This window comes from Myxine glutinosa, chromosome 14, assembly GCF_964187855.1.
Source record: "Myxine glutinosa chromosome 14, kmMyxGlut1.1, whole genome shotgun sequence".
Taxonomy (NCBI): Eukaryota; Metazoa; Chordata; class Myxini; order Myxiniformes; family Myxinidae; genus Myxine; species Myxine glutinosa.
In genome coordinates this window covers 10,832,736-10,859,434 of record NC_136274.1, presented here as the reverse complement: position 1 = coordinate 10,859,434, position 26,699 = coordinate 10,832,736, and the positions used below count along the sequence as shown (strand labels likewise).

Here is a 26,699-nt window from a genome sequence, read left to right as displayed (position 1 = left end):
GCATACAACAACTCCCATGGTAAACCCTCCTTTACGTTCTGAGCCAGCACCTCCATCATAGCTACAAATAGTAGTGGACATAGTACCGACCCCTGATGCACTCCCACCTCCACCTCAAACTCACAACTGTTCCCGTCCTTCGTCCTTACAGCTGTGCGCGCTCTTTTGTACATTGCCATCACTACTCTGATCAACCATTCCTCCACTCCTAACTTCCTCAATGCCCATGTCAATACTTCGCGTGGAACCCTATCGAATGCTTTCTCCAGATCAACAAACAACTTCTTCCTCTTCTCCATGTACTTCTCCTGCAACTGCCTTACAATAAAAAGCACGTCTGTCGTTCCTCTTCCTGGTATAAATCCAAACTGCATTTCGTCGATCTTCACTTTCTTCTTTATCCTCCTCTCCAACACCCTTTCCAATACCTTCATTCCATGCTCCAAAAACTTTATCGCTCGGTGTGAGCCACACTCCAGAGGGTCACCTTTCCCCTTGCATAGAGGGACGAGGGTACTCAGTTCCCAATCCACTGGAATGCGGCCTTCTTTCACCACCAAATTACTGATCTCTGTCATTCTCCTCACACCCCAACTTCCTGCTGCCTTCAACATATCTCCCACAACTCCCGTCGGCCCTCCTGCTTTTCTAATCTTCATTGCTTTTATTGCTTCCTCAACTTCCTTCTCAATTATCTTCTCTGCCGGTCCTAAAACAGGGTTACTCTCTATGTTTCCATCCCATTCATTCTCTGCATTCAACAGCATTTCCATATATCTTTTCCATCTTCCTTCAATTCCATCTGGGTCCACAACGATTTGTCCTACTTCATCCTTCAAGCAATTCACCCCCATCACATCGCACCTCTCTTTCGCTATCTGCTTTGCAATCCTGAATACCGCTCTCTGACCCTCTTCCGAATCCAAGCGTTCTCCAAACATTTTCCTACATGCCTCCTGCGCCTTTGCTACCTCTTTCTTTGCAGCCGCTTGGCTGCCTTATAACTTTCATGCTCTGCGTTTTCTGCCACTCCTTGAACTTATTCCTCTTCTCGTCAATCCTCTTTCCAACTTCATCATCCCACCACCATGTTTCCGAGTGCTTCGGTGGTCCTTTAGTCCATCCACTTACCTCAGCAACGGCTCCCAACAGACTATCTTTCATTGACATCCAACCACTTTCAAGCTCAACCACATCATCCTCTGCTCTACTCATCCTCTCTTTTAATGCCTCCCTTACTGTCACCTCTTTCAACCTCCACACCTTCATTCTCGGTTGGTACTTCACTCGCCGAGCTCTCCTTGCACCTTTCACCCTTATGTCGTAGACAACCAAGTGGTGCTGTGAAACAGCCTCCTCCCCCGGGATCTCCTTTGTGTCCCGGAGGTGCCCGCTATCTCGCCTACGCACCATCAGGTAGTCAACGGTTGTCGTCGACCCACCTGATGTGTATGTGACGAGCTTATTATCCTCTTTCTGAAACTGAGTATTACAAATCATCAAATCGGCTCCATCAGCAAACTCCAAAATCCTTTCACCTTCTCCATTTCTCACACCATATCCGTAACCCCCATGAATTCCTTCAAAAAACCATCCATACTCCTTCCCACATGTCCATTTAGGTCTCCTCCTACCACAACAACTTCCTCATCTTTCACGTTTTCCATCAGCTTCTGTATAGCACACCAGAACTTGTCCTTCTCTTCATCGCTCCGACCAACGTGCGGAGCATATCCCGAGATGACGTTCACCGAGAGCTTTCCAATCATCATTTTCACCATCATCAACCTTTCACTCACTCTAGTCACACTCACCACACTTTCTACAAACTCCTCAGAAAACAGGACACCAACACCATTCACGCCCTCCGGGCACCCTTGCCACACAGACTTGTATTTCGGTCCCTGTCTACCCTTCACCATTCTCACACCACTTCCCTTCCATCTTGTCTCCTGCACAAAACATGTCCACTCTTCTTCTGACCAATACCTCCACCACTCCTCCTGATCTCCCGGTCATTGTCCCTACATTCCATGTCCCAAACCTCAGAAACCGATCTCCACGTCGGGCATCAGACGTTTCGTCGTCATAAATGGAGTAAATGGAGGGAACCATGATTGTCATGGGGCCCGCAAGGATAACCCCCGCTCTAGCGGGGAAAAATGGCCTTAAAACGATCATTCATTCATTCATTCATATTCAAATGGAGTGATTTCCACCCTTGCTTCGATCGGGTTCCCCACCTTGATTTTTGACGAGAGTTGTGAGGTCCCCCACGGGGTACTTCACGCTGTACCCTGCCCATATGTAATTGTGATTGTGATGGTTCTCTTTTTGAGGCAATGTTTTTATGGCCGGATGCCCTTCCTGGCGCCAACCCTTTTAGTCGCCTCTTACGACACGCAGGGATACGGTGTACCTATTCTAAACCAATGTACACACCGGGGAGACTAACACATACATGAGAGACTATATAAGGCACTAACATCGATTCGACTAACACATACATTAGAGATTATATAAGGGACTAACTTCGGTGAGACAAACACATACATGAGAGACTATATAAGGGACTAACATAGATGAGACTAAATAAGACTAAATAAGGGACTAACATAGGTGAGACTAACACATACATAAAGGACTAAATAAGGGACTAACATATGTGAGACTATCACATACATAAAGGACTAAATAAGGACTAACATAGATGAGACTAACACATCCATGAGGGACTAACACATACATGAGGGACTAAATAAAGGACTAACATAGATGAGACTAACACATACATGAGGGACTATATAAAGGACTAACAGATGAGACACATAAACATGAGGGACTATATAAGGCACTAACATAGATGAGACTAACACATACATGAGGGACTAACACATACATGAGGGACTAACACATACATGAGGGACTATATAACGGACTAACATAGATGAGATTAACACATACATGAGGTCCTAAATAAGGGACTAACATAGATGAGACGAACACATACATGAGGGACTAACAAAAACATGAGGAACTCTATAAGGGACTAACATAGATGAGATTAACACATACATGAGGAACTATATAAGGGACTAACATAGATGAGATTAACACATACAGGGGGGACTATATAAGGGACTAACATAGATGAGATTAACACATACATGAGGGACTATATAAGGGACTAACATAGATGAGATTAACACATACATGAGGAACTATATAAGGGACTAACATAGATGAGATTAACACATACATGGGGGACTAACATAGATGAGATTAACACATACATGGGGGACTAACATAGATGAGATTAACACATACATGGGGGACTAACATAGATGAGATTAACACATACATGAGGAACTATATAAGGGACTAACATCGATGAGATTAACACATACATGGGGGACTAACATAGATGAGATTAACACATACATGAGGGACTATATAAGGGACTAACATAGATGAGATTAACACATACATGGGGGACTAACATAGATGAGATTAACACATACAGGGGGGACTATATAAGGGACTAACATAGATGAGATTAACACATACATGAGGGACTATATAAGGGACTAACATAGATGAGATTAACACATACATGAGGGACTATATAAGGGACTAACATAGATGAGATTAACACATACATGGGGGACTAACATAGATGAGATTAACACATACATGAGGGACTATATAAGGGACTAACATAGATGAGATTAACACATACATGGGGGACTAACATAGATGAGATTAACACATACATGAGGGACTATATAAGGGACTAACATAGATGAGATTAACACATACATGAGGAACTATATAAGGGACTAACATAGATGAGATTAACACATACATGGGGGACTAACATAGATGAGATTAACACATACAGGGGGGACTATATAAATAAGGGAATACAGACGAATACATGAGACACAACACAAGACTGTTAGATGAGACAAAGACGGGAGAAGTGCTGTCACATCCCGGGGCAGTCTGGGTACCAGCGTCGTCACAACAATGGCGCCGCCTTTGTCACCAGACTTTCTCACCACACTGAATGAATGAATGAATGAATGATCGTTTTAAGGCCATTTTCCCCGCTAGAGCGGGGGTTAGCCTTGCGGGCCCCATGACAATCATGGTTCCCTGTTTGAGGCAATGTTTTTATGGCCGGATGCCCTTCCTGACGCCCACCACACCTCACCACACTCAGCAGGGCATTTCCAAAGGAGGAATTTCCTCCTCCCCATGGACGCCAACATATGGGGATCGTCCGTGTTTTTAAATGCTGAGTGTCAAGCAAGGAAGCAGCACGTACCATTTTATATTGTCTTTGATATGACTTGTCCGGGGTTTGAACCACCAACCTCTCAGACCGGAGCGGACATTCTAACCACTAGATCATTGTCTGGTGACTTGAATAATGGAATCTCCTCATCTAAAGGATTGTACCGAAATTCAAGAAACGTTGTGGTTATGATCACCACACGGCAGGAAGTTTCACGAAATGTGCCATTTTTTGGGGGTGAGGGGCCAAAAGGTCAAATACCCAAAAATGCAATTACGTGCCATTTTAAACCATTTTAAATGAAACTTTGTATATGCAATCAACATTTGGAGACACATGAATTGTATAACGATTTTTTGGATTCGACATCTGGTTTCTGCCCCAGGGGTGATAACCTCTGGTCACATGGGTCAAAACGGGGAAAAATTTCAACTCAAAATTCGATATTGGGTTATCCCTGGTGGAACTTTATGCCATCTTTCAACTTTGCTTTAGGTGTAAACGTGGGATGGGAATACTCTTTTTCTTTGAAATTGTTCCCGGTATATCTCGGCACATTTAAAAAAAAAACATTTTCTCAACTTGTGCTGTCAAAAGTGTCCTTCTGAATCGATGGTAAATGTTACTCGTACATCACCTGCTCGTTCACTGCTTGCCAGGATACCCCCTGCCATGGGAAGATGACAGCTTCATCTACCCCTCAAACTTTGCCAGGCCACTGGAAGTTGCCATCGAGGCCAGCAATGGTGCCTCCGACTATGGCAACAAGTTTGGGGAACCTGTGTTGGCAGGTACTGTGACCCTTTTTTATTTTAATGATTGGATTAAAAAAACGTCTGTGGTTGCTGACTGTGAATATAGTTATATGAAGGCTGCTCAGTTTTTAGGAGGGAATATGCCGGAGGCATCATATTTTCAGGTTGTCTGTCCGTCCGTCCGTCCGTCCATGAAAGGTTTTCGTTACGACAATAACTTGAGAACGGCTGAAGGGATCTTAGTCAAACTTGTTGCAGGTATGTATAATCAGGTAAACATGAACTGATTAGATTTTGGCATCAAGGCCAAAAGCCAAAGGTCAAAGGTCATGTTGGGTAAGAATCCTGTTACCGTGATAACTTATGAACCAGTGAGGGGATTCTGGCCAAAGTTGGTACACTTATGTTTGATGATGCAAAGATGAACTGATTCGATTTTGGGGTCACAAGGCCAAAGGTCAAAGGTCATGTTAGGTAAAAATTATGTTACCGCGATAGCTTGTGAACCAGTGATGGGATTCTGACAAAAGTTGGTACACGTATGTATTATGATGCAAAGATGAACTTATTTGATTTTGGGGCTGAGGTCAAAGGTCATAGTTTGTAATAGGTTTATAACTTGAATATGGCTGAAGGGATCTAATTTGGCAGTCAATGGTCTCCATTAACTTCCTCTTTCCATAACTCTCACCATGTTTCCACCCACTCCCAACATCCTCCTAGCATACAACATCCTCCCTATCCTTTTCATTATTTCTTCCCCGATCAATCCTTCCTACCCATTTGATTTTATTCCCTTCCTCATTCTTTGGTATTCTCTGCTGCTCCATAGCGTTATTCGGTGATTATTACTCTGGACATGCTGCTTCTGCTTTCTCAACAATGGATGGAGGTCCTCAATGCCAAACAGGAAATTAGAGCAGTCTCCCTTGACATATCACGTGCCTTCGATACGGTCTGGCACCCCGCTCTGCTCACCAAACTCTCCTCTTTTGGTATCCATGGAAATCTCCACGCATGGCTGGCGGACGTCCTCTCTCGTCGTAGTCAACGTGTGGCCCTGAATGGGTTTCTCTCATCTCCTCTTCTTGTTCAGGCTGGAGTCCCCAAGGCAGTGTTCTGGGCCCTGTGCTTTTTCTGGTCTTCATCAATGATCTCTCTGACTCTCTTGAAAATCCTCTCTATCTCTTTGCTGATGACTCTACCCTCTGTCACTCCATTCTTCGTCCCTCAGATCGGCAGTCTGCAGCCTCCTCACTCTCTGCAGACCTGGACAAAATCACAGACTGGGCAAACAAGTGGAACATGTCTTTCAATCCTGACAAATCTCACACTCTTACGATGTCTCTCCGAAAAGACCGACTGGACAACCCTCCCATCCACTTTCTGAATAATCCTCTCCAAGAAGTTCTGTCACTCAAGCTTTTGGGTCTCACTATCTGCCATGATCTTTCCTGGGAAAACCACATTTCAAATCTGGCCTCCAAAGCCAGTCACCGACTGGGCATCCTCCATCGTGCGAAGTCCTTCCTTGGCACACCTGAGCTCCTCACCACATACAAGGCTTTCATCTGCAGCTCAATGGAATACTGCTCTCTCCTCTGGGCTGGTGCTCCTGCCTCACACCTAGCTCGTCTTCACGCTGTTGAAACCAAAGCATTCAGAATCATTGGAATCTCCCGCGATGAAGCTAACTCCAAGGGCCTCTCACTCACTCACCACAGGCAGGTTGGTGGTCTTTCCGTCTTCTACCGACTCCTCTCTGGCCTTGCCCCCCCCAGCTCTCTCTGGGCTCTGTCCCGCAAATATTCCTACAGGTCGCATAAGATCTGCCTGCAACCCTCTTATGGTTAAACTGCCAAAATCAAGACTCTCTGCTCACCTTCACTCCTTCATTCCTCTTTTCTCCTGCCTCTGGAACAAACTCCCTCACTCTCTTCAATCCCACTCCAGGTCCAGGTCTTTAAAACTGCTGCTCACCACCATCTCTTATCTTCCCCCATCCAAAACCTTGATCTTTTCTACCCCCGCTAATTTCACCCCAATTCCACTTTTTTTAAATACCAACTTCTGTCCTGGAAGTCCTTGGTGTACTTGTGTTTTATACTTCTCCCTCCCCCCCCCCCCCCCCTTCCCACGCCTCCTCCCCCCAAGCCCTCTCCCTTCCACACATCTCCCTGCTCTCAAATGTTGTCTTTGTGTGCTTCCTCTTCTCTCCCCATCTTGTCTTCCGCTCCCTCTTTTTATATATTTTGTTTGTCTGGTTGATTTGTTTGTGAAGTAAATGTTAGCTATTTCACGAGCCTCGATTCAGTATACAAAAAAAAAAAAAAAATTGTTGATTTTCTTTACGTCTATTTATTATTGGCTTATTTTGTTTCTGTTCTTCTATTTCTGTAATAACCCCGGTGTGTACCCTGGTTAGAATAGGTACAACGTATCCCTGCGTGTCGTAAGAGGCGACTAAGAGGGTTGGCGTCAGGAAGGGCATCCGGCCATAAAAACATTGCCTCAAAAAGAGAACCATGACAATTACAACTACATATGGGCAGGGTACAGCCCGAAGTGGAGATCGGTTTCTGAGGTTTGGGACATGGAATGTAGGGACAATGACAGGGAGATCAGGAGAAGTGGTGGAAGTATTGATCAGAAGAAGAGTGGACGTATGTTGTGTGCAAGAGACGAGATGGAAGGGAAGTGGTGTGAGAATGGTGAAGGGTAGGCAGGGACAGAAATACAAGTTTGTGTGGCAAGGGTGCCCGGAGGGCGTGAATGGTGTTGGTGTCCTGTTTTCTGAGGAGTTTGTAGACAGTGTGGTGAGTGTGACTAGAGTGAGTGATAGGTTGATGATGGTGAAAATGATGATTGGAAAGCTCTTGGTGAACGTCATCTCAGGATATGCTCCGCAGGTTGGTCGGAGCGATGAAGAGAAGGACAAGTTCTGGTGTGCGATAGAGAAGCTGATGGAAAACGTGAAAGATGAGGAAGTTGTTGTGGTAGGAGGAGACCTAAATGGACATGTGGGAAGGAGTATGGACGGTTTTGAGGGAGTTCATGGGGGTTACGGATATGGTGTGAGAAATGGAGAAGGTGAAAGGATTTTGGAGTTTGCTGATGGAGCTGATTTGTTGATTTGTAATACTCAGTTCCAGAAAGGGGATAATAAGCTTGTTACATACACGTCAGGTGGGTCGACGACAACCGTTGACTACCTGCTGGTGCGTAGGCGAGTTAGGGGGCACCTCTGGGACACAAAGGTGATCCCGGGGGAGGAGGCTGTTTCACAGCACCACTTGGTTGTCTGCGACATAAGGGTGAAAGGTGCGAGGAGAGCTCGGCGGGTGAAGTACCAACCGAGAATGAAGGTGTGGAAGTTGAAAGAGGTGACAGTGAGGGAGGCATTAAAAGAGAGGCTGAGTAGGGTAGAGGATGATGTGATTGAGCTTGAACGTGGTTGGATGTCAATGAAAGATAGTCTGTTGGGAGCCGTTGGTGAGGTATGTGGATGGACAAAAGGACCACCGAGGCACTCGGAAACATGGTGTTTGGATGAGGAAGTTGGAAAGAGGATTGACCAGAAGAGGAAGAGGTTCAAGGAGTGGCAGAAGGCGAAGGGTACGGGAGCAGAAAAAGCAGAGCATGAAAGTTATAAGGCAGCCAAGAAGGCTGCAAAGAAAGAGGTAGCAAAGGCGCAGAAGGCATGTAGGAAAATGTTCGGAGAAAGCTTGGATTCGGAAGAGGGTCAGAGAGCGGTATTCAGGATTGCAAAGCAGATAGCGAAAGAGAGGTGTGATGTGATGGGGGTGAGTTGCTTGAAGGATGAAGTGGGTCAAATCGTTGTGGATCCAGATGGAATTAAAGGAAGATGGAAAAGATATATGGAAATACTGTTGAATACAGAGAATGAATGGGATGGCAACATAGAGAGTAACCCAGTTTTAGGACCGGCAGAGAAGATAACTGAGAAGGAAGTTGAGGAAGCGATAAAAGCAATGAAGAGTAGAAAAGCGGGAGGCCGACGGGAGTTGTGGGAGATATGTTGAAGGCAGCAGGAAGTTGGGGTGTGAAGAGAATAACAGAGATCTGCAATCTGGTGGTGAAAGAAGGCCGCATTCCAGTGGATTGGGAACTGAGTACCCTCATCCCTCTATACAAGGGGAAAGGTGACCCTCTGGAGTGTGGCTCGTACCGAGCGATAAAGTTATTGGAGCATGGAATGAAGTCATTGGAAAGGGTGTTGGAGAGGAGGATAAGGAAGATCGACGAAATGCAGTTTGTATTTATCCCAGGAAGAGGAACGACAGACGCGCTCTTTATTGTGAGGCAGTTGCAGGAGAAGTACATGGAGAAGAGGAAGAAGTTGTTTCTTGGGTTTGTTGATCTGGAGAAAGCATTCGATAGGGTTCCACGCGAAGTATTGACGTGGGCATTGAGGACGTTAGGAGTGGAGAATGGTTTGATCAGAGTAGTGATGGCAATGTACAAAAGAGCGTGCACCGCTGTAAGGACGAAGGACGGGAACAGTGGTGAGTTTGAGGTGGAGGTGGGAGTGCATCAGGGGTCGGTACTAAGTCCACTACTATTTGTAGCTGTGATGGAGGTGCTGGCTCAGAATGTAAAGGAGGGTTTACCGTGGGAGTTGTTGTATGCAGATGATCTGGTGTTGATTGCGGAAAGTATGGATGGACTGAAGGAAAAGATGAACAAGTGGGAGGAATGTATGGAGACAAAAGGTCTGAAGGTGAATATAGGAAAGACGAAGGTGATGGCAAGTGGTAAAGCACGTGGTGAGGTGGAAAGAACTGGGAAGTGGCCACGTGCTGTGTGCAGGAAGGGTGTCGGAGTGAACTCCATTCAATGTACAATGTGCGCTGAGTGGGTTCATCAAAAATGTCGTGGTCTGAGAGGGTCATTAACCAGTGTGGCAGCTACATTCAAATGTAAGGTGTGCACAGAGGGAGCTGCAGATGGAGGAAATGTTGAGTTGGATCTTGGAGCCGGCGTGAAGCTGGAATGTGTGAAAACATTTTGCTACCTCGGAGACATGCTGAATGGAGAAGGTGGATCAGACTCGGCAACGGTTGCAAGAGTGAGATGTGCATGGAAGAAGTTTCGGGAACTGAGTGGCGTGCTGATGAGGAGAGGAGTGTCGTTGAAGCTGAAGGGAAAGGTGTATGCTGCATGTGTGAGAAGTGTTATGATTTATGGGAGTGAGACATGGGTAATGAACGTAGAGCAGCAACGAAGTCTAGAAAGGGTGGAAATGCGAATGGTTCGGTGGATGTGTGGAATATCGTTGAGAGAGAGGAAGACAAATGATGAATTGCGAAAGATGATGGGAATAGAGCCTGTGATTGCTGCTGTGAAGAGGAAAAGGTTGAGATGGTGTGGTCATGTGTTGAAGGATGAAAGTGACTGGTTGAGAAGAGTGATGGAAATGAATGTAGAAGGAAGTAGAGGATGGGGAAGATCGAGAAAGACTTGGCTAAAGATGGTGGAAGAGGAAATGTGGGCAAGGGGGTTAACAAGGAGAGATGCAGAGAATAGGGCGAAATGGAGAAGATTGTCATGGGGACCGCAAGGCTAACCCCCGCTCTAGCAGGGAAAATGGCCTTAAAATGCATGTTGTTGTTGTTGTTGTTGTTATTTCTGTAATAAATTATTTGTTTTATTAGCGGGATTGTGTTATTCATTCGCTTGAGTAGACCAATTTGGCTCAAAATTTAACCATATTGGAGGCACAATTATAAGTGAAACATTGGCCCAGTTCACCCTCCCATAGGAGCACTTGGCCTATGATACTGAGATGCAAGTTAAATACCTTAAACTTTTGATTTGTTCCTTGTCTACGAATGTCTGTGGAATTCGCAAAGAAGTATATTTTTGTCTCCTAATGAGGGTGATTTATGTAACGCTCCACCATGAGCTTAGATGTCTATATAACAAGAACCCAACAACAGCAACGCGAAGCTCTGTCGCAGGTAAAAAGCTATTTTAGAGTGTTTTGCGTGTACTTGCGAACATCTCTACGGAAATGATTAACTCCCTTGCACATGTTTATTCTGCATTTGTTGTTCTGCTTGTGCTGCCTCTGCACCCGCCATTCCTGCAATCCCTCTAAGGCTTTGCCCGTTCATTTGGCCAACACTTGCCGGGTGGGGAGCGCAGCGAGTGGGTGAAGCCCATTATGTTCAGTGGTGGCATGGGCAGCTTGGAGGGTCGTCACGTGAACAAGATGCAGCCTGAAAAAGGTTCCCCTACAGAGCCGTATATTGATCTCTTGACATTGCGCCGTTGCTTGAGATTTTATGATTGCCTTGTCTGTGATACCCAGCAATAACTTGCCATTGTTGGCCAAATGATTGGGAGTTTCTCGTGTGTTGTGGTAGGGATGGTGGTGGTAAAGATAGGTGGTCCTGCATACCGTATCGGCGTGGGAGGTGGAGCTGCTTCTTCTATCCAGGTAACAAAATTGACTCGTGGTGCTCGTGGATGGCTGGTTACAGTTTTGAACTTCCCAAGGCCAAACCGAGGTTTGCTTGCTGCGAGCATGACAAACTCAAAACCAATGTTATTACTCTTATTGGCCTGACAGCATAGCTTGGAGGTTGTGGACTCACCTTTCATCTGTCTCGTCTGCGTTTGATCCCATACTCGACCGTAAGCCGTCGTCATGGTTCTTCACGGACAGGGGATTTGTTAAGTCTATGCTAAGCTCGCTGTCCAATCTGCTAGCATTTGTTTGTGGATGTTAAATATCACACGGTACTTTTCAAGAGGAGGTCATTGTGTACCACCTTGGGTAAATACCACCTTCCTGCATTAACTTCCAGTAGCATGGCATCAGTGACAGGCCAAAACGGTTTGTTCTTTCTTACAAGCCTCTCCCTCTGCAATTATGATCAAATATCCCTTTTCTAAACATTTTGTAGATCGATTATTCTTAATGAGCAAGCAAGGGGTCTTCGGAATGGCGACCCATCCAGGATTGTGCCTCCTAAGCAATGGAAAACTGCCTCGGCAGCCGTGTGCATCAGAAGACAGGAAAGGAGTGCTTCTTCTTTAAACATCTAGTTACATCACTAGTTACATCACCATACCAATTGAGCTTCTTCACTTTTTAGGTTCAGGGTGACAACGAGACCGAGTTGGATTTTGGTGCAGTCCAGCGTGGTGATGCCGAGATGGAGCAGAAAATGAACAGAGCTCTCAGAGCATGCTTGGAGTCTCCACAAGGAAACCCGATATGCAGCATCCATGACCAGGGAGCCGGTGGAAATGGTACGGATGAGCCTTGACTCACCTTTCAATGCAGTATGATTTGTCCTTTTGGGGAAAAAGGAAGTTTTTTACAGTTTGATCCAAAAAGGTTTTTTGAAGACTTTTGCCTGTTTTTAAAAACAATTGCCTTCTGACTCAACCTTCTGTAATTTCTTCTCCTTTTTACTCGCATTATATTTCAGATGTCAACTTCCTCAGTCTACCCTTTGAGGTTTGTTAGTCCGTCTCCTGTTCAGTGAGACAGTATTTTGCAACCGCATGTGCACGTGCTGTGTCTGTCTGTCTGTCCAAGGCATAATTATTTTATAATTTGAGATTTTGTCATCAAATTTCAACAAACCTTTATTATTAGAATACGGAGAATGTTAATTAATTCGATCAAAATGTCAAAGGGCAAAGTCACAGTAGATACAAATAGTCCTTATGAGCCAGTCCGTCGCTGCACTGCACGAGAAAGCCGGGTTTTTTTTTGGTTTTTTTTTTTTTAATCGCTTCCGTGTTTTTTAAAATTTATTTACCATTTGAAGTTCATTGTGTCTGTGTAGGCCATAACTTTTTTTGCCATTGGAGCTTTTCTCATTAAATTTTCAAAAAACTTTTATTATGAGAATATGGAGAACACTAGTTAATAAAGTTAACTTTATTTTTTTTTAGTCGTTGTTTTTGTCAAGTTAAGTTTGAGTCCAAAGCGGACGCGGACGGGCTTTGCATTTTGAGAAGCTTTATAGTTTATTCTTTATTCTTATCTTGCAACTATGCATTGGACCTGCTAATGGCGTTTGACTGTCAAACCCTGCAGGCAATGTGCTCAAAGAGTTGTGTGAGCCCGAAGGAGCAGTGATTTATACGTCACGCTTTCAGGTGAGAGTTCAATCCTTCAATCCTAGACTTGCAGGTAAGGACATGTTGGCAGCATTCCCATTTTTTTTAAAGCGACATTTTAATGCGCGCTCTAAATATTCCTGAGGCAGGTAGGAACCACAAGTAGATCAAGCCAAGCAGGGTATGCAAATAACCTCCTCGCCCAAAGGTCATTAGTAAGCCAGCTGGGCTTTTTCACAACTATTTGATCGTGACGTGGCAATCCTTGAGACTAGTTTGTTGCCCTGGGCTCGCGAAGCGAAAAGCATGGTTAGGCATTCGGTCGCGTACGTACATGTGGCGTACGTGTCTGCCTTTAAAAAAATAATTATCTCGGCAAACGTTGGTCCAATTGGCACGAAATTTTAACGCCTCCTCCTGTGTAATTTTTTTATTCATAATTATGACGTCATATGTCATGTGGTACGGACGCCATCTTGGAAAAACGTTATACGTCTATCTTCCAAACCACTCAATGGAAAATAATGAAACAAGGCTCATTGTCAAGTACTCCCCATGGCGAATAAGATGTGTTTATGATGATGTCATCGGTGCCTTCATTATGATGTCATAATTCGACAAGTACGCTTGATCTGATCGGTATGAAAAAAAAAAATCTCTGCAACTGTTGGTCCGATGGACACAAAATTTCGATCATAGGAGTGCTTTCTAATTTATAATTTTTTTGATGACAATTATGACGTCATAGGTCACGTGGTACAAGTGCCATCTTGGAAAAATCAAAAAATGTTGCATCTCCATATCTCCGAAATGCTCCATGGAAAAAATTGAACCATGGCTCATTGTAAAGAACTCCCCATGGGGAATAAGATATGTTAATGATGATGTCATCAGTACCTTAATTATGACATCATAATTCGACAAGCACAACTCTTGATCCGATCAGTATGAATTTTTTTTTCTCTGCAACTGTTGGTCAGATTGACATGAAATTTTCACCAAAGGAGCGCCTCCACATGTAGAATATTTTAATGATAATTATGATGTCATAGGTCACGTGGTTCAGGCACCATCATGGAAAAACCGAAAAATGTTGCACCTCTATACAGTATCTGTAAAACCGCTCCATGGAAAAAATTGAAACGCGGCTCATTGTGAAGAATAAGTGTTTTTAACGATGACGTCATTGGTGCCTTAATTATGATGACATAATTCGACAGGGGCAACGCACAGTCTGATCAGTTTGAAATTTCTTGAGCGTGATCTATACAACAATTATAGCCGCCGAAGCCGGTGTTGTGAATGAACGCGTACGTATTATGTTGAAAAGCCAGATTTTGCTGGATCCCTTGAGAATTTCGAAGCTTTGACGCACCACATCGCTCAATGGAGGCCGCCATCTTGCGGATGCGGAAGTATGCATAACAAATTGAAAAAGGTTCAATAGGAGTTTGTTTCACCCGTCTTTTTTTGATTCACAATCTTATGCACCTCTAATTTGTAATTAAAATACTTTAAGACCAACCTCGGCCCGCACGGGCCTGGTTATCTTCAACGAAAATCGTCACCAAACACCGGAACCAATGAGATTCGAGCATTTGAAAAAATATTTCAAAAACCAAATCACTCAATGGAGGCCGCCATCTTCCGGATGCGGAAGTATGCATAAAAATATTGCGAAAAAGTTCAATAGGAATTTGTTTCACCCGTCTTTTTTTGATTCACCATCTTATGCACCTCTAATTTGTAATTAAAATACTTTAAGACCAACCTCGTTCCCCAGGCCCACACGGGCCCTGGTTATCTTCAACGAAAATCGTCACCAATTACCGGAACCAATCAGATTCGAGCATTTGAAAAAATATTTCAAAAAAGCCTATTACCGCGTTTCAGAGGCTGAAAACGGCGTCAAATATTCTAAAATTGACGAAGAATTATTTTTTTGAAATCTCGCGGCCGTAGGGCATAGTTTTTCACGGCCGGAAGTATCCGAAGTTGAGACGGAATTCACCGAATTAATCAAGAAGGAAATTTTATAAATTTTAATCTCATCCAGAATGCAAATGCTGTCATTTTGAACTAGGTACGGTACCTACTACACCTACCTACTACCAACTACCTAACCTACTGATGCCATAGTGATGGGTAAAATAGTGGCAAGAGGCTTTGGCTTCGCCGGCTCATTGCGGCTTTGCAGTCGGGTACTAGTATTGGAGTATATACATTTATGATGTCATCGCTCATGTGGTCTGGCAGCCATATTTAATCAAAGAAAAATAAAACAGACACCCTTCAAAAACAGAAGAGTTGGCTCGCACCGAGTTGACTGTGCAGGGAAAGTATTCCATGAATACCATTTAGTTTAATGTGAGCTTGAAATCCAAATCCTCAATACTGATATACTTAGCCGGATTTGAACCCACAACCTCCACAATACCAGTCCGGTGTCATCAACAGTAGGCCATTGTACTCAACAAAGTTTTGAAATATAAAAATTTCCAGTGAAGTTAAGCAACACTGGTTCAAACTGTGTACAATTCTGTTGCACATCAGACTGGTGACCCAACCCTGAGCGTGCTGGAGCTGTGGGGAGCGGAGTATCAGGAGAGCAATGCACTTCTCATGAAGCAAGAGGACTTGCACCGTCTGCGCACGTTCTGCCAGCGTGAGCGGTGTCCGATAGACGTCGTGGGTGACATTACCGGCAATGGAAGGGTTGGTCATTCCATGCCATTTCATATCATTGTTATTTAATTATTTCCTAACGATATTAAGAACGATATCTTGATCTTTATTTTCCATCAATCACGTATTGGCAGCTCATTGATGGTTACATGCGTTGATGTTTGGTACAGCGTGCAGCACCATTGTGTAACTAAACCATCACATTGGTGTAAAAGCTTGAAAGACAATTTTAGATCTGGAAAAACTTGTTCGAGACTTCAGACATTGTTTCGCGTTGTCTGAGTTGCTCACTCCGGCTTTGCTCCATGCAATAAAATATTCTAACTTGTCTCGTACATGTTTTGTTTACACTCTGCACAAACAAAGCAAACTTCTCAATATGTATATATTTTTTCCTGTTTGTGCAGATTGTTCTGATTGATGACAGGGAAAAGGCAGCTGAGACTGTAGAAGCACAATGTCGAGAACAATCGGTTAAATCTGAACACCCGGTGGATTTGAAGCTGCACTGGGTTCTGGGTAGGATGCCTCCAAAGGTAGAGAAGTTTTACATCGTCACCTGTGCTTATGTACATCGGATATTATTAATGCTGGCTTGTATTATTGAACCAACACGTCCTGATCTGTGTCGCCAACTTCTTCCTCTTCATTGTTTGTCTAGGACATATTTCTGACGGTTCGGGAGCCGGTCCTGCGGGCGTTGGTACTACCTGCGGGGCTGACATTACATGAGGCACTGGGCCGGGTTCTGCGTCTGCCTTCGGTGGCAAGCAAGCGGTACCTCACCAACAAGGTGAGCAACTTGTTGCTAAAGATTTGACCATCGTGGAAACACAACCTTCATTCAACATTGTACGTAGTTTGCAATTGAAGTCTTGTTTTTCAAAAACAATTTCTCAAAGATTTGATCAGGGAATGCATTTATTATCTTATTATATTTTGTTGATTGATTGATTAAAGTTCTCTATAAATGCTCGTGTTGCTCACTCGTTACGTGACCCCGGTAGGTAGATCGCTCTGTGTCCGGGCTTGTGGCCCAGCAGCAGTGTGTGGGGCCCCTGCACACACCCCTTGCTGACGTTGCTGTTGTGGCCTTCTCACCACTGAGCCACCGTGGTATTGCGACGGCAATTGGGGAGCAGCCGGTGAAAGGGCTGGTGAGGCCAGAGGCAGGTGGACGCATGGCGCTGGCCGAAGCGCTGACAAATCTGGTGTTTGCTCGAGTGACCGACCTCAAGGTAGGAACACAGTGCTGTTTAGTTATTGCCTATTTTGGAACTTTCGGGTTGAACAAAGAAGGACTTTGGGGTTTGTGCATTTAAAGATTTATCGTTGCCTTGTCCTCTTCTTTTTTTTTGCCTCATTCTTCTCTCCATGCCAATTTTGTCTCATTTATCTCTCCCACCCCTTCCCAATTCTTTCAAACAATGGTAGGATGTGAAGTGCAGTGCCAACTGGATGTGGCCAGCCAAGTTGCCTGGGGAGGGTGCACGCTTGCTGCATGCATGTCGGGCCCTATGTGTCGCTATGAGAGCTCTTGGGGTGGCAATAGATGGTGGCAAAGATTCGCTGAGTATGGCGGCACGTGTTGGAGACAGCATCGTGAAGGCACCTGGTAGGATTCTTCTTCCCATCTCTGCTTTTTTTTCTTCTTCCCATCTCTGCGTCTTGTCACCCGAAGGCATTGGAGGAATTATTTTTTCGGATTGTCCGGCTGTGCGTGCATCCATGTGTAGCACATTTACGTTACCGCGATAACATGTGAACCACTGAAGGGATTTCAACCAAGCTTGGCACATGTATGAAATGTAATACAAAGATGAACTGATTATATTTCAGGTTCAGCAGGTTAAAGGTCATGTTCCCTTTGATAATAGTTTTAAATGGATCAGAACTCGAGTTAGAAGCATCTGATGTTTTCTCTCTTCTACTTATCTCTCTTTTCTTTCTCTCAGGTGACCTTAAAATATTAAATTGAGATCAAATGTAACACGGCGTTGATTTCTAACATGGGCAGAGGCATATCCATTAACACATTAGTGTCAAATTCTATTTTCTAGTTTTAACCTTGATTTTCAGATTGCTATTGCTAGGAGGCCTTCAACAAAATTAGCGATCCAAAATTGGCAACATTTTCGATTCCTCTACCCCTTATGCCTCTTAAAACTCCTTCCATTCCCATTGCCTTCCTTATTTTAAATCCTCCTTTCTCCTTCTTTTCCCTTTTTTCCTCAAGATTAACCTGCCCCCATATTGTGTTAATATCCCATAGGTCGTGGGTCGGCAACCCGCTGCTCTTTAAGAACTTTTGTGTGGCTCCTGACCCTGATCGATCAAAACTCCTTTATTCTCTATCAGTTTTCAGAAAAATATTTCGACTTGCACATTGTGCACATCGTCCGCTGCAGTTATTTCAGACATCATGTCAGCAATAGTGCAACCTCTACCTGTTGCGCAGGCTCAACCTCCAACCTCAGTTTAGAATTGGAACCCCCACCCCTTCTAAAAAGCTAGTGATGCCCTGATCCTCGTTGGGCAGGTAAGCGAGAATCCCAATAATGAACGACTTGTATCTAAATAACAAACGAGATGTTGTTTTGATAACTCCTCCTTTAATAGAGCGTGTGCGTGTGACGTCGCCACGTTTGCGATCCGCCATCTTGGAGTACAAACAAACAAAGCAAAACTACACATGAACTACATTACATTTGTTAAATAGGAGTTAAAATGATGAAATTTTGCCTCACTGTATTGCAAGAAACGACAATCTTGTCTTTTACTTCTCAATATCGAATTATGTACAATAAGTAAGGTGTGTGTGCATGTTCAAAAATGAGACAGGCCGATAGTGTTAAAAACACCAATGTGTAAAGCATGGTGAAGTAGAAGATGTGAAAAGTTTGTGAACATAAGTGAACATATATTGCATTATAAATCAATGTGTATGTGTCTCCGTCCTGTTTTACTTTTTATTTTTGGATACAAAGCCCAAACTCGTGGAAACGCTAGATCACTGAACGGATCAGGATGCAACAAAAGAAAAAGGCAGAGGATTGGGGGCAGAGGAGATAGCAGGCGTATAAAAGATCATGGTTTTTAGCCGCGTCGCAGACGCTGGTCATAGAGTGCCCTCTGCTGTTGTTGTTGTTTTTCTTCTTCTTGTTCTTCTTCTTCTTGTTGTTGTTCTTGCAGAGAAGACAAAACCTCAAAGCTCCACCCATTCTGGGAACCATAGCTCCACCCATTTTGGGAGAGGCTTCATATAAACAAATATCCACCATTTTATTAACTCGCATAGCTTTGAGGCCTGTTTTGTAGGCCCGTGGTGTCTTCCTCTCTCACACAGTTTTATTTCAAATCAAATTCGATATATCATTTCATTTTTCACAGTCGCTAACATAGTTTTAGACTCGGTTGAAAAAAAACGGGAAGAAAATCCGATGAAAGTTGCCCTTTATAGAATGAAATGAATTCTCAAAGGCCTGTAACTTCAAGTCCATTGAGATATATATTTTTTAAATCGCAGCATGGTCAGTCATACACCGCCCGAAATAACAGACGGGAAAATGCCGAGATATATATATTTTGTTTAAATCGTGGCATGGTCAGTCATACACCGCCCAAAATAACAGACGGGAAAATGCCGAGATATATTAAAAATTCGTCCATTTGATGACAATCGTCACGATGAAATATTTAATTTATACGTCGTCACAATAATGTGGAGAGAGGAGCATAGCTTCGTTCACGTGTCGCCACACACGGGAAATTGCCGAGATATATTTTTTTAAAATCGCGGCATGGTCAGTCATACACCGCCTGAAATAACAGACGGGAAAATGCCGAGATATATTAAAAATTCGTCGCCACACACGGGAAATTGCCGAGATATATTTTCACTTTGCACAAAAATAACATCAAGTAATCGAATCAATAGGAATGTTCTGTGCCTATAACATCGACGTTATAGGCACAGCTGCATCTAGGCATTGTGTAACATCGACGCGGCTTTTGTTTTAATTAAAACTTTTAGTACTTGTTTGGATTGGGACGGTCTGATTTGATGCACCAACTCAGACCGTCCCCGATCTGAGTCTGAGCTGGTGGTCTTTAAAGATCTGGAGGTAAGAATGACATTGAAGAGAATGTGGAAGTTGGTTCCACAGGTTGGAAAAAGAGTAGGTTTTTTTGGAAAAAGAGTAGCAAATGAGTAGAGGTGAGCAGTGATCCTGGATTTTTGAAATACGGTTTACATGCATTGCGACTCTTAATATATTGCGTTTTTGAACAAGTTTTTTTAAAATGGCGCCTCTTCTTATTTGGTTTGCCGACTCCTGCTCAAGGCCATCAACTCTTTTCTTTAGCCTTTGTTAACTCCACCACCAAATGTTACTGGAGGTTGTTTTCAACCATGTCTGTTCGTCTGCCTGGTCTTTTGTTTGTCTGTTAGCAGTATATCTCAAAACGTTGTGGACATATTCGGACAAAACTTGGTGGACAGTTTGTGAATGTGACAAGGACGAAATGATTGGATTTTAGTGAAGATCCGGAACTGGATACAAGAATATTTAAAGTTATTCTTCACCATTGAGAGATGGAGTCAACAATGATATATTGTAACGGATTTGAGAAGTGTAACGGATTTGAGAAGTGTAACGGATTTGAGAAGTGTAACAATTTTGAGAAAGTGTAACGAATGTGAAAAGTATGGTTTTGTTGTGTGTAACTGACCCTCGTAATGTAAAGAATGGTCGCAGCTCGTCCTCTTAGTTAATTCCATAAACCTACACACAGGACACGATATATCCTTTTAAATAGTTAGTCCCTTATTCTCTGTGTAGGCTAAGGATGTGTTTCCCACTAGTTTGACTCTTCATTGCACCGAATTAAATAAGAGTAGGCCCTCCGACGCCCCATGGCAGCTTCCAAGTGCCAGGTTCGCCACTTTGCTGCAATTGGCTCTTTAGGCACTTTGCTACATTTTCATCTGCCGTCCACTTTGCTGCATTTGACTCCATTACGCACGAGGTAACGCCGAAGAAGAAAGGCGGGTCTCCACCTCGTCATAGAGGGGAGGAGTAAGTCGGCCCCGCTCATCCAACCCAGAACGAGGGGTTTGGCTTGAGAGGGCGGAGAGAGAACGTTTGGGGGAGGTTCGCAAAGGGTGAAGGGCGGGGCCTATATAACCCACCGCGGGACGCTCCCAGATGAGAAGAGATCTGAGATGAGCTTTTACGGAAATGGGTCCAGGAGATGCGCTGGAGACGAGCAGGTGTGACCGAGCCGCCGTGAGACGTGCCGCGCTGCAGGAAAAGCGGACCGGGGCAACGCAAGGAGCGCACGAGGCAGCAGTACAGAGAAAGGAACTTCGCCCGCGCAGTTTGGGACCAAAGCTCGGCTTCTTGACGGCGGTGCCTTCTGGCCCGACCGTGCCCAGTACCCGCTGAACCTTCCTTGCCTCTAAAAGCCACCCATCTCCAAGCCATTCATTCCTGCCTGCATTTCCCCGTGTAAGTGTGATCGTCCGTCTGTCTTTAACGTTGTCCTGGGGTTTATTAATTAAGCTTGTATAGGTAAGCTAAAGATTTCACTGTGTGCCTGCTCCTTCCATTTTCTGTATATAACCAACTGCTCTCTTTGCTTTGGCTTGTGAAAATAATTAATAAAACCTGTTATTCCTCCGCACGTCTTCTTCTTCTTCCTCTTTACATTCGGTCGCTTTAGAGGTTTCCATATTGAATAGCTGTGGCGCGATACGGCCAACGTCTGGGTGAATCGGGTGAATCGGGGAAAACTGTTAGGTCGCGGTGCCTTCGCTCGGCAAACAACATCCTTAACCGCGAACTGTAACAATATATTTTACAGTAACACGATATCTCAAAAAGTTGTGGACAACTCTGATGAAACTTTTCGTGCGGATCCAGATCCGGCCTATCAGTGGATAACAACAACAACAACAACATGCATTTTAAACGCCATTTTCCCTACTAGAGTGGGGGTTAGCCTTGCGGTCCCCATGACAATCTTCTCCATTTTGCCCTATTTTCTGCATCTCTCCTTGTTAACCCCCTGGCCCGCGTTTCTTCTTCCACCATCTTTAGCCAAGTCTTTCTTTCTTTCTCCATCTTCCCCGTCCTCTATTTCCTTCTACATTCATTTCCATCACTCTTCTCAACCAGTCACTTTCATCCTTCCTCAACACATGACCAAACCATCTCAACCTGTTCCTCTTCACAGCATCCATCACAGGCTCTATTCCCATCATCTTTCGCAATTCATCATTTGTCTTCCTCTCTCTCAACGATACTCCGCACATCCGTTGAACCATTCGCATTTCCACCCTTTCAAACCTTCGTTGCTGCTCTACGTTCATTACCCATGTCTCGCTCCCATAAATCATAACACTTCTCACACGTGCAGCATACACCTTTCCCTTCAGCTTCAACGACACTCCCCTCATCATCAGCACGCCACTCAATTCCCGAAACTTCTTCCATGCACATCTCACTCGAGCAACCGTTGCCGAATCTGATCCACCTTCTCCATTCAGCATGTCTCCGAGGTAGCAAAATGTTTTCACACCTTCCAGCTTCACGCCGTCTCCAAGATCCAACTCAACATTTCCTCCATAAGAGGGTTGCAGGCAGATCTTGTGCGACCTGTAGGAATATTTGGGGGACAGAGCACAGACAGGGCTGGGGGGGCTAGGCCGGAGATGAGTCGGTAGAAGACGGAAAGACCACCAACATCTCCAGTGGATACAAAACTTAAACTGTTCAGCCTGGTGGAGGTTTGCGCTGTACTGATTGCCGTTGGTTTAGTTTGTCGTTGGTTCTCCATATTTCTTCGAGACTGCTTAGGCCGATTGATAGGTTAATAAGTTGAGATTGAAAACATGTCGTTGTATATATTCCTTTTGATCATTCAGGGACTGTCTTGCCATTCGGAGAGGCATCACATTTGTGCTCCCTCGCCTTGTTCAGGAGATGTTCTCTGTCCTGATTCCCTTCCTTTTGTGCAGGAGAGCTGGTGATTTCTGCTTATGCTATCTGTCCAGACATCACTGCCACCATCACCCCCGACCTCAAAAATCCAGACGGAAAAGGTGACAAGTTCCTGAGTGTTAATGAACACTTTTTACTTTTGCTCGTTTGCTTTTGCACTTCCTCCCCATTTCGGGATGCTGCTTGTGTTGACTTTTGCTGCCAAAGTAAAATCCTGATTTTTCCCTTTTCCGTCAACTCATTAATGTACCTCAATGGTTGTTAATCTTTTTATTAAACCTAAAAATAGAAAATGAAACTTGCTTGTTTTTATTTGATTAGCACGAGAGACGGGGTTTTGCAGTCAATTCTGTCTGTCTGGGTTGTAATTTCTTTTTCTTTTTTTACCATTTGAGCATTTCTCATCAAATTTTCAACAAATCCTTATTATGTGAATATGGAGAAGAGAAATTCATAATTTGGTCAAAAGGTCAAAGATCAGCATCACAAAATCATAAATTTTTGTCCGATTTTCCTGAAATTTTAAGAATTTTTATGTTTGCTCACTGAATTGATTCACCAATCAAAAGCTAAGAAGCCGATTGTTTTTTGTGTTTTTTAAGATCAAAAGGTCAAGGTTGCATAAAATCATAAATTTTCATCCGATCGACTAAATTTGAGCAGGGTTTGCATGTTAGGCTACTGAAGCCCATTGCTTTTGAGGTCAAAAGATCAAAAGATCTCGTCAAAAGATCCTTCATCATGTTTAGCATACCGAAGAAGAAGAAGTCTGAATACAAAGCGGATGCGGATGACTTTCGCATTTTCAGATGCTTTCTAGTTTATTTTGCTTTACAAACAGCCCAATATGTGAATTGAAAATGCGATTTGTCAGTCGATATGTTCTTCCTATCTTTGTATAATGTAAGGATTACAAAAAATAGGGTCTTGTCTCTCTAAATCAGTTCAGTTTAGTTTTGGCATCGTGTTTGCCAAGGCCATCTGGCTTGTAGATGCTGTAATTAGGGAATTGTCAGGACCGGTGTAGCTCGAGGCTTGCAGTGGTACTTCAAACAATGACAATTGGTGGTAAGGTACTCCCCTCCCCACCCCCTTTGTATGCCTCCACCGATGAAGTCCGTCTGTCCGTGCATCCATGATTGGTTTTCGTTTCAGCAATAACTTGAGAACAGCTGAAGGGATCCAAGTCAAACTTGGTGCAGGTATGTATAATGAGGTAAAGATGAACTGATTAGATTTTGGGGCCATGAGGTCAAAGGTCAGAGGTCATGTTAGGTAAAAATAATGCAACCGCAATAACTTGTCAACCCGTGATGGTATTTTGACCAACGTTGGTACAAGTATGTATTATGATGCAAAGATGAACTGATTTAATTTTGAGGTTAAAAGGTCATAGGTCAGAGTTTGTCGTAGGTTTATAAATTGAGAACAGCTGAAGGGATCCAAGTCAAACTTGGTACTGGTATGTATAAAGATGTAAAGATGAACTGATTAGATTTTGGGGTCAAGAGGTCAAAGGTCCTGTTAGAAAATTCTGTTACTGAGCTAACTTGTGAACCAGTGATGGGATTTTGACCAAACTTGGTATAATTATGTATTATGATGAAAACATCAAATTGTTAGATTTCAGCATCAAAGGTCAGAGGTCAAGTCAGGTACAATGTGATAATTGAGAACAGATGAAGATATTTACATCAAACTTGCTACCAGTATGTATAATGATGTAATAATATGGGCGGAGGCATATCGGTCGACGTCGCAGAGTGCCATTCTAACCTTACCTCTGCGGCCGAAGGCCGGAAGCATTATGCTTTTAGATTGACCGTGCGTCCGCCTATTTATCAATTTTTTATTTTTGTTACCACGATAACTTGTGAACTACTGAGGTGATTTTAACCAAACCTTACAGAATGATGGAAGGCAATACAAAGATGAACTGATTGCATTTTTATTCAAAAGGGCAAAGGTGGCCCTTTGGTTCAAACTAGTTATCATGCTAACAAAAGGATTTTCAATTACTGAATGTATGTCGATGAAACGAGGAAAGGTATAGACTGTAACACAAAGATGAACTGATCCAATGGTAGGTTCAACAGGTCAAAGGTCATATGTCCTGTGAAAATCATTTTGCAGACCACAACTCAATTAAGAAGCATCTGATGTCGTCTCTCTTCTACTTGTGGATTTTCTCTCCCAAATGCGCTCTCTCTCTCTCTCTCCCTCTCCCTCTCCCTCTACCTCCCTCGCCCTCTTCCTCTCCCTCTCCCTCTCCCTCTCCCTCTCCCTCTCCCTCTCCCTCTCACTCTCACTCTCTCTCACTCTCTCTCTCTCTCTCTCTCTCCTAAATGAAATGTAACAATGAGTTAACATCTCACGCAGGCGGAGGCATATACATTAACGTCGAATTATATTTTCTCGTATTTTGGTTTTCATTTTGAACATGAATGAAGGGCTCTTGGAGGAGTTTGTACCTGGATGACATTAGTCAACTTCTACATACATTTACATGAATTGGTAATCAATGGACAAGGACATTGGTAATCATTGAAGAAATCAAATACAGTACTGTACTGTATATGGAATTCTAACCTGGAATGTTAGCATCATGTGCCACCTGTTGGGATAAGAATTCCCTGGCCAACCTGGTGTGTTGATTTTTATCATGATGGTCTCTCGCTGTACCACACGTCGCATCAATTGAAAAGTATAAAACAAAATTTTTTGTTTTATTGATTGCCATCTCACCTGTTGTTTCAAATAGAGTAATCACTGCTGTTTGTTCCCTTTCTCCCCACCAGGAGTGCTTGTCCATGTCCCAGTGCACACAGGCAGTGCGCGGCTGGGTGGGAGCGCCTTGGCACAATGCTTTGGCCAGTTGGGCGACGATTGTCCTGATCTTGACCGCCCTGAGTTTCTCTCCGCTTGTTTCCATACGACACAGGAGCTCATCACTGGTGAGGGTTTCCCCATTCTCGACCTCTAGCCCCCCACTCCATTCTGCTTTTGTTGTCCCCCGTCGCACCGCGGAGCTAAAGGGGGGACTATGGTTTTCCCCTCCGTCCGTGTGTCCGTGCGTGCATGCGTGAATGCGTGCGTGTGTGCGTAAGCAAAGGACGGCATTCGAATTTGGTGTGTGTGTGCAACCCACGTCAAAATCCAAGATGGCCGCCGCCATGTATGTCTGACGTCATGTATGTCTGAACCTTGTGAGAGGAATATCTTGAAAAATAAGCGAAGTACCAACTTCTAATCTGGTGCGTGGGTGTATCTAGGCATAAGGAAGAAACCTCTTGAAAATTGGGTCGCCACGTCAACATCCAAGATGGCCGCCGCCATGTATGTCTGAACCGTGTGAGCTGAATATCTTGAAAAATAAGCGAAGTACCAACTTCTAATCTGGTGTGTGGGTGTATCTCGGCATAAGGAAGAACGCTATTGAAAATTGGGTCGCCATGTCAAAATCCAAGATGGCCGCCACCATATATATGTCTTAACCTTGTGAGCAAAATATCTTGAAAAATAAACGAACTTCTAACGTCTGATCTGGTGTGTGGATGTATCTACACATAAGGAAGAACGCTATTGAAAATTGGGTCGCCACGTCAAAATCCAAGATGGCCGCCGCTATGTATGTCTGAACCTTGAGCGGAATATCTTGAAAAATAAGCGAAGTACCAACTTCTAATCTGGTGTGTGGGTGTATCTACGCATAAGGGAGAACGCTATTGAAAATTGGGTCGCCACGTCAAAATCCAAGATGGCCGCCACCATATATATGTCTGAACCTTGTGAGCGAAATATCTTGAAAAATAAACGAACTACTAATTTCTAATCCGGTGTGTGGGTGTATCT

General features: G+C 43.9%; 1 protein-coding gene across 4 annotated transcripts in view; it reads left to right on the top strand.

The window, feature by feature from the left end:
• The window catches only part of PFAS (phosphoribosylformylglycinamidine synthase), a 68,286-nt gene that overhangs the window by 27,247 nt on the left and 14,340 nt on the right, over nt 1-26,699 (top strand). For all 4 annotated transcript variants that reach the window (XR_013621323.1, XM_068135174.2, XM_068135175.2 and 1 more), the window contains 12 exons: nt 4,960-5,091; nt 11,178-11,306; nt 11,445-11,518; nt 12,180-12,336; nt 13,136-13,197; nt 15,712-15,873; nt 16,251-16,379; nt 16,505-16,636; nt 16,851-17,081; nt 17,278-17,458; nt 22,865-22,948; nt 25,646-25,801. Coding sequence is in view for 3 of the 4 variants with exons in the window: in XM_068135174.2 (XP_067991275.2) it covers nt 4,960-5,091; nt 11,178-11,306; nt 11,445-11,518; nt 12,180-12,336; nt 13,136-13,197; nt 15,712-15,873; nt 16,251-16,379; nt 16,505-16,636; nt 16,851-17,081; nt 17,278-17,458; nt 22,865-22,948; nt 25,646-25,801 (1,629 nt within the window). In the remaining variant the exon portion in view is untranslated. The remainder of the gene's footprint in view (nt 1-4,959; nt 5,092-11,177; nt 11,307-11,444; nt 11,519-12,179; nt 12,337-13,135; nt 13,198-15,711; nt 15,874-16,250; nt 16,380-16,504; nt 16,637-16,850; nt 17,082-17,277; nt 17,459-22,864; nt 22,949-25,645; nt 25,802-26,699) is intronic.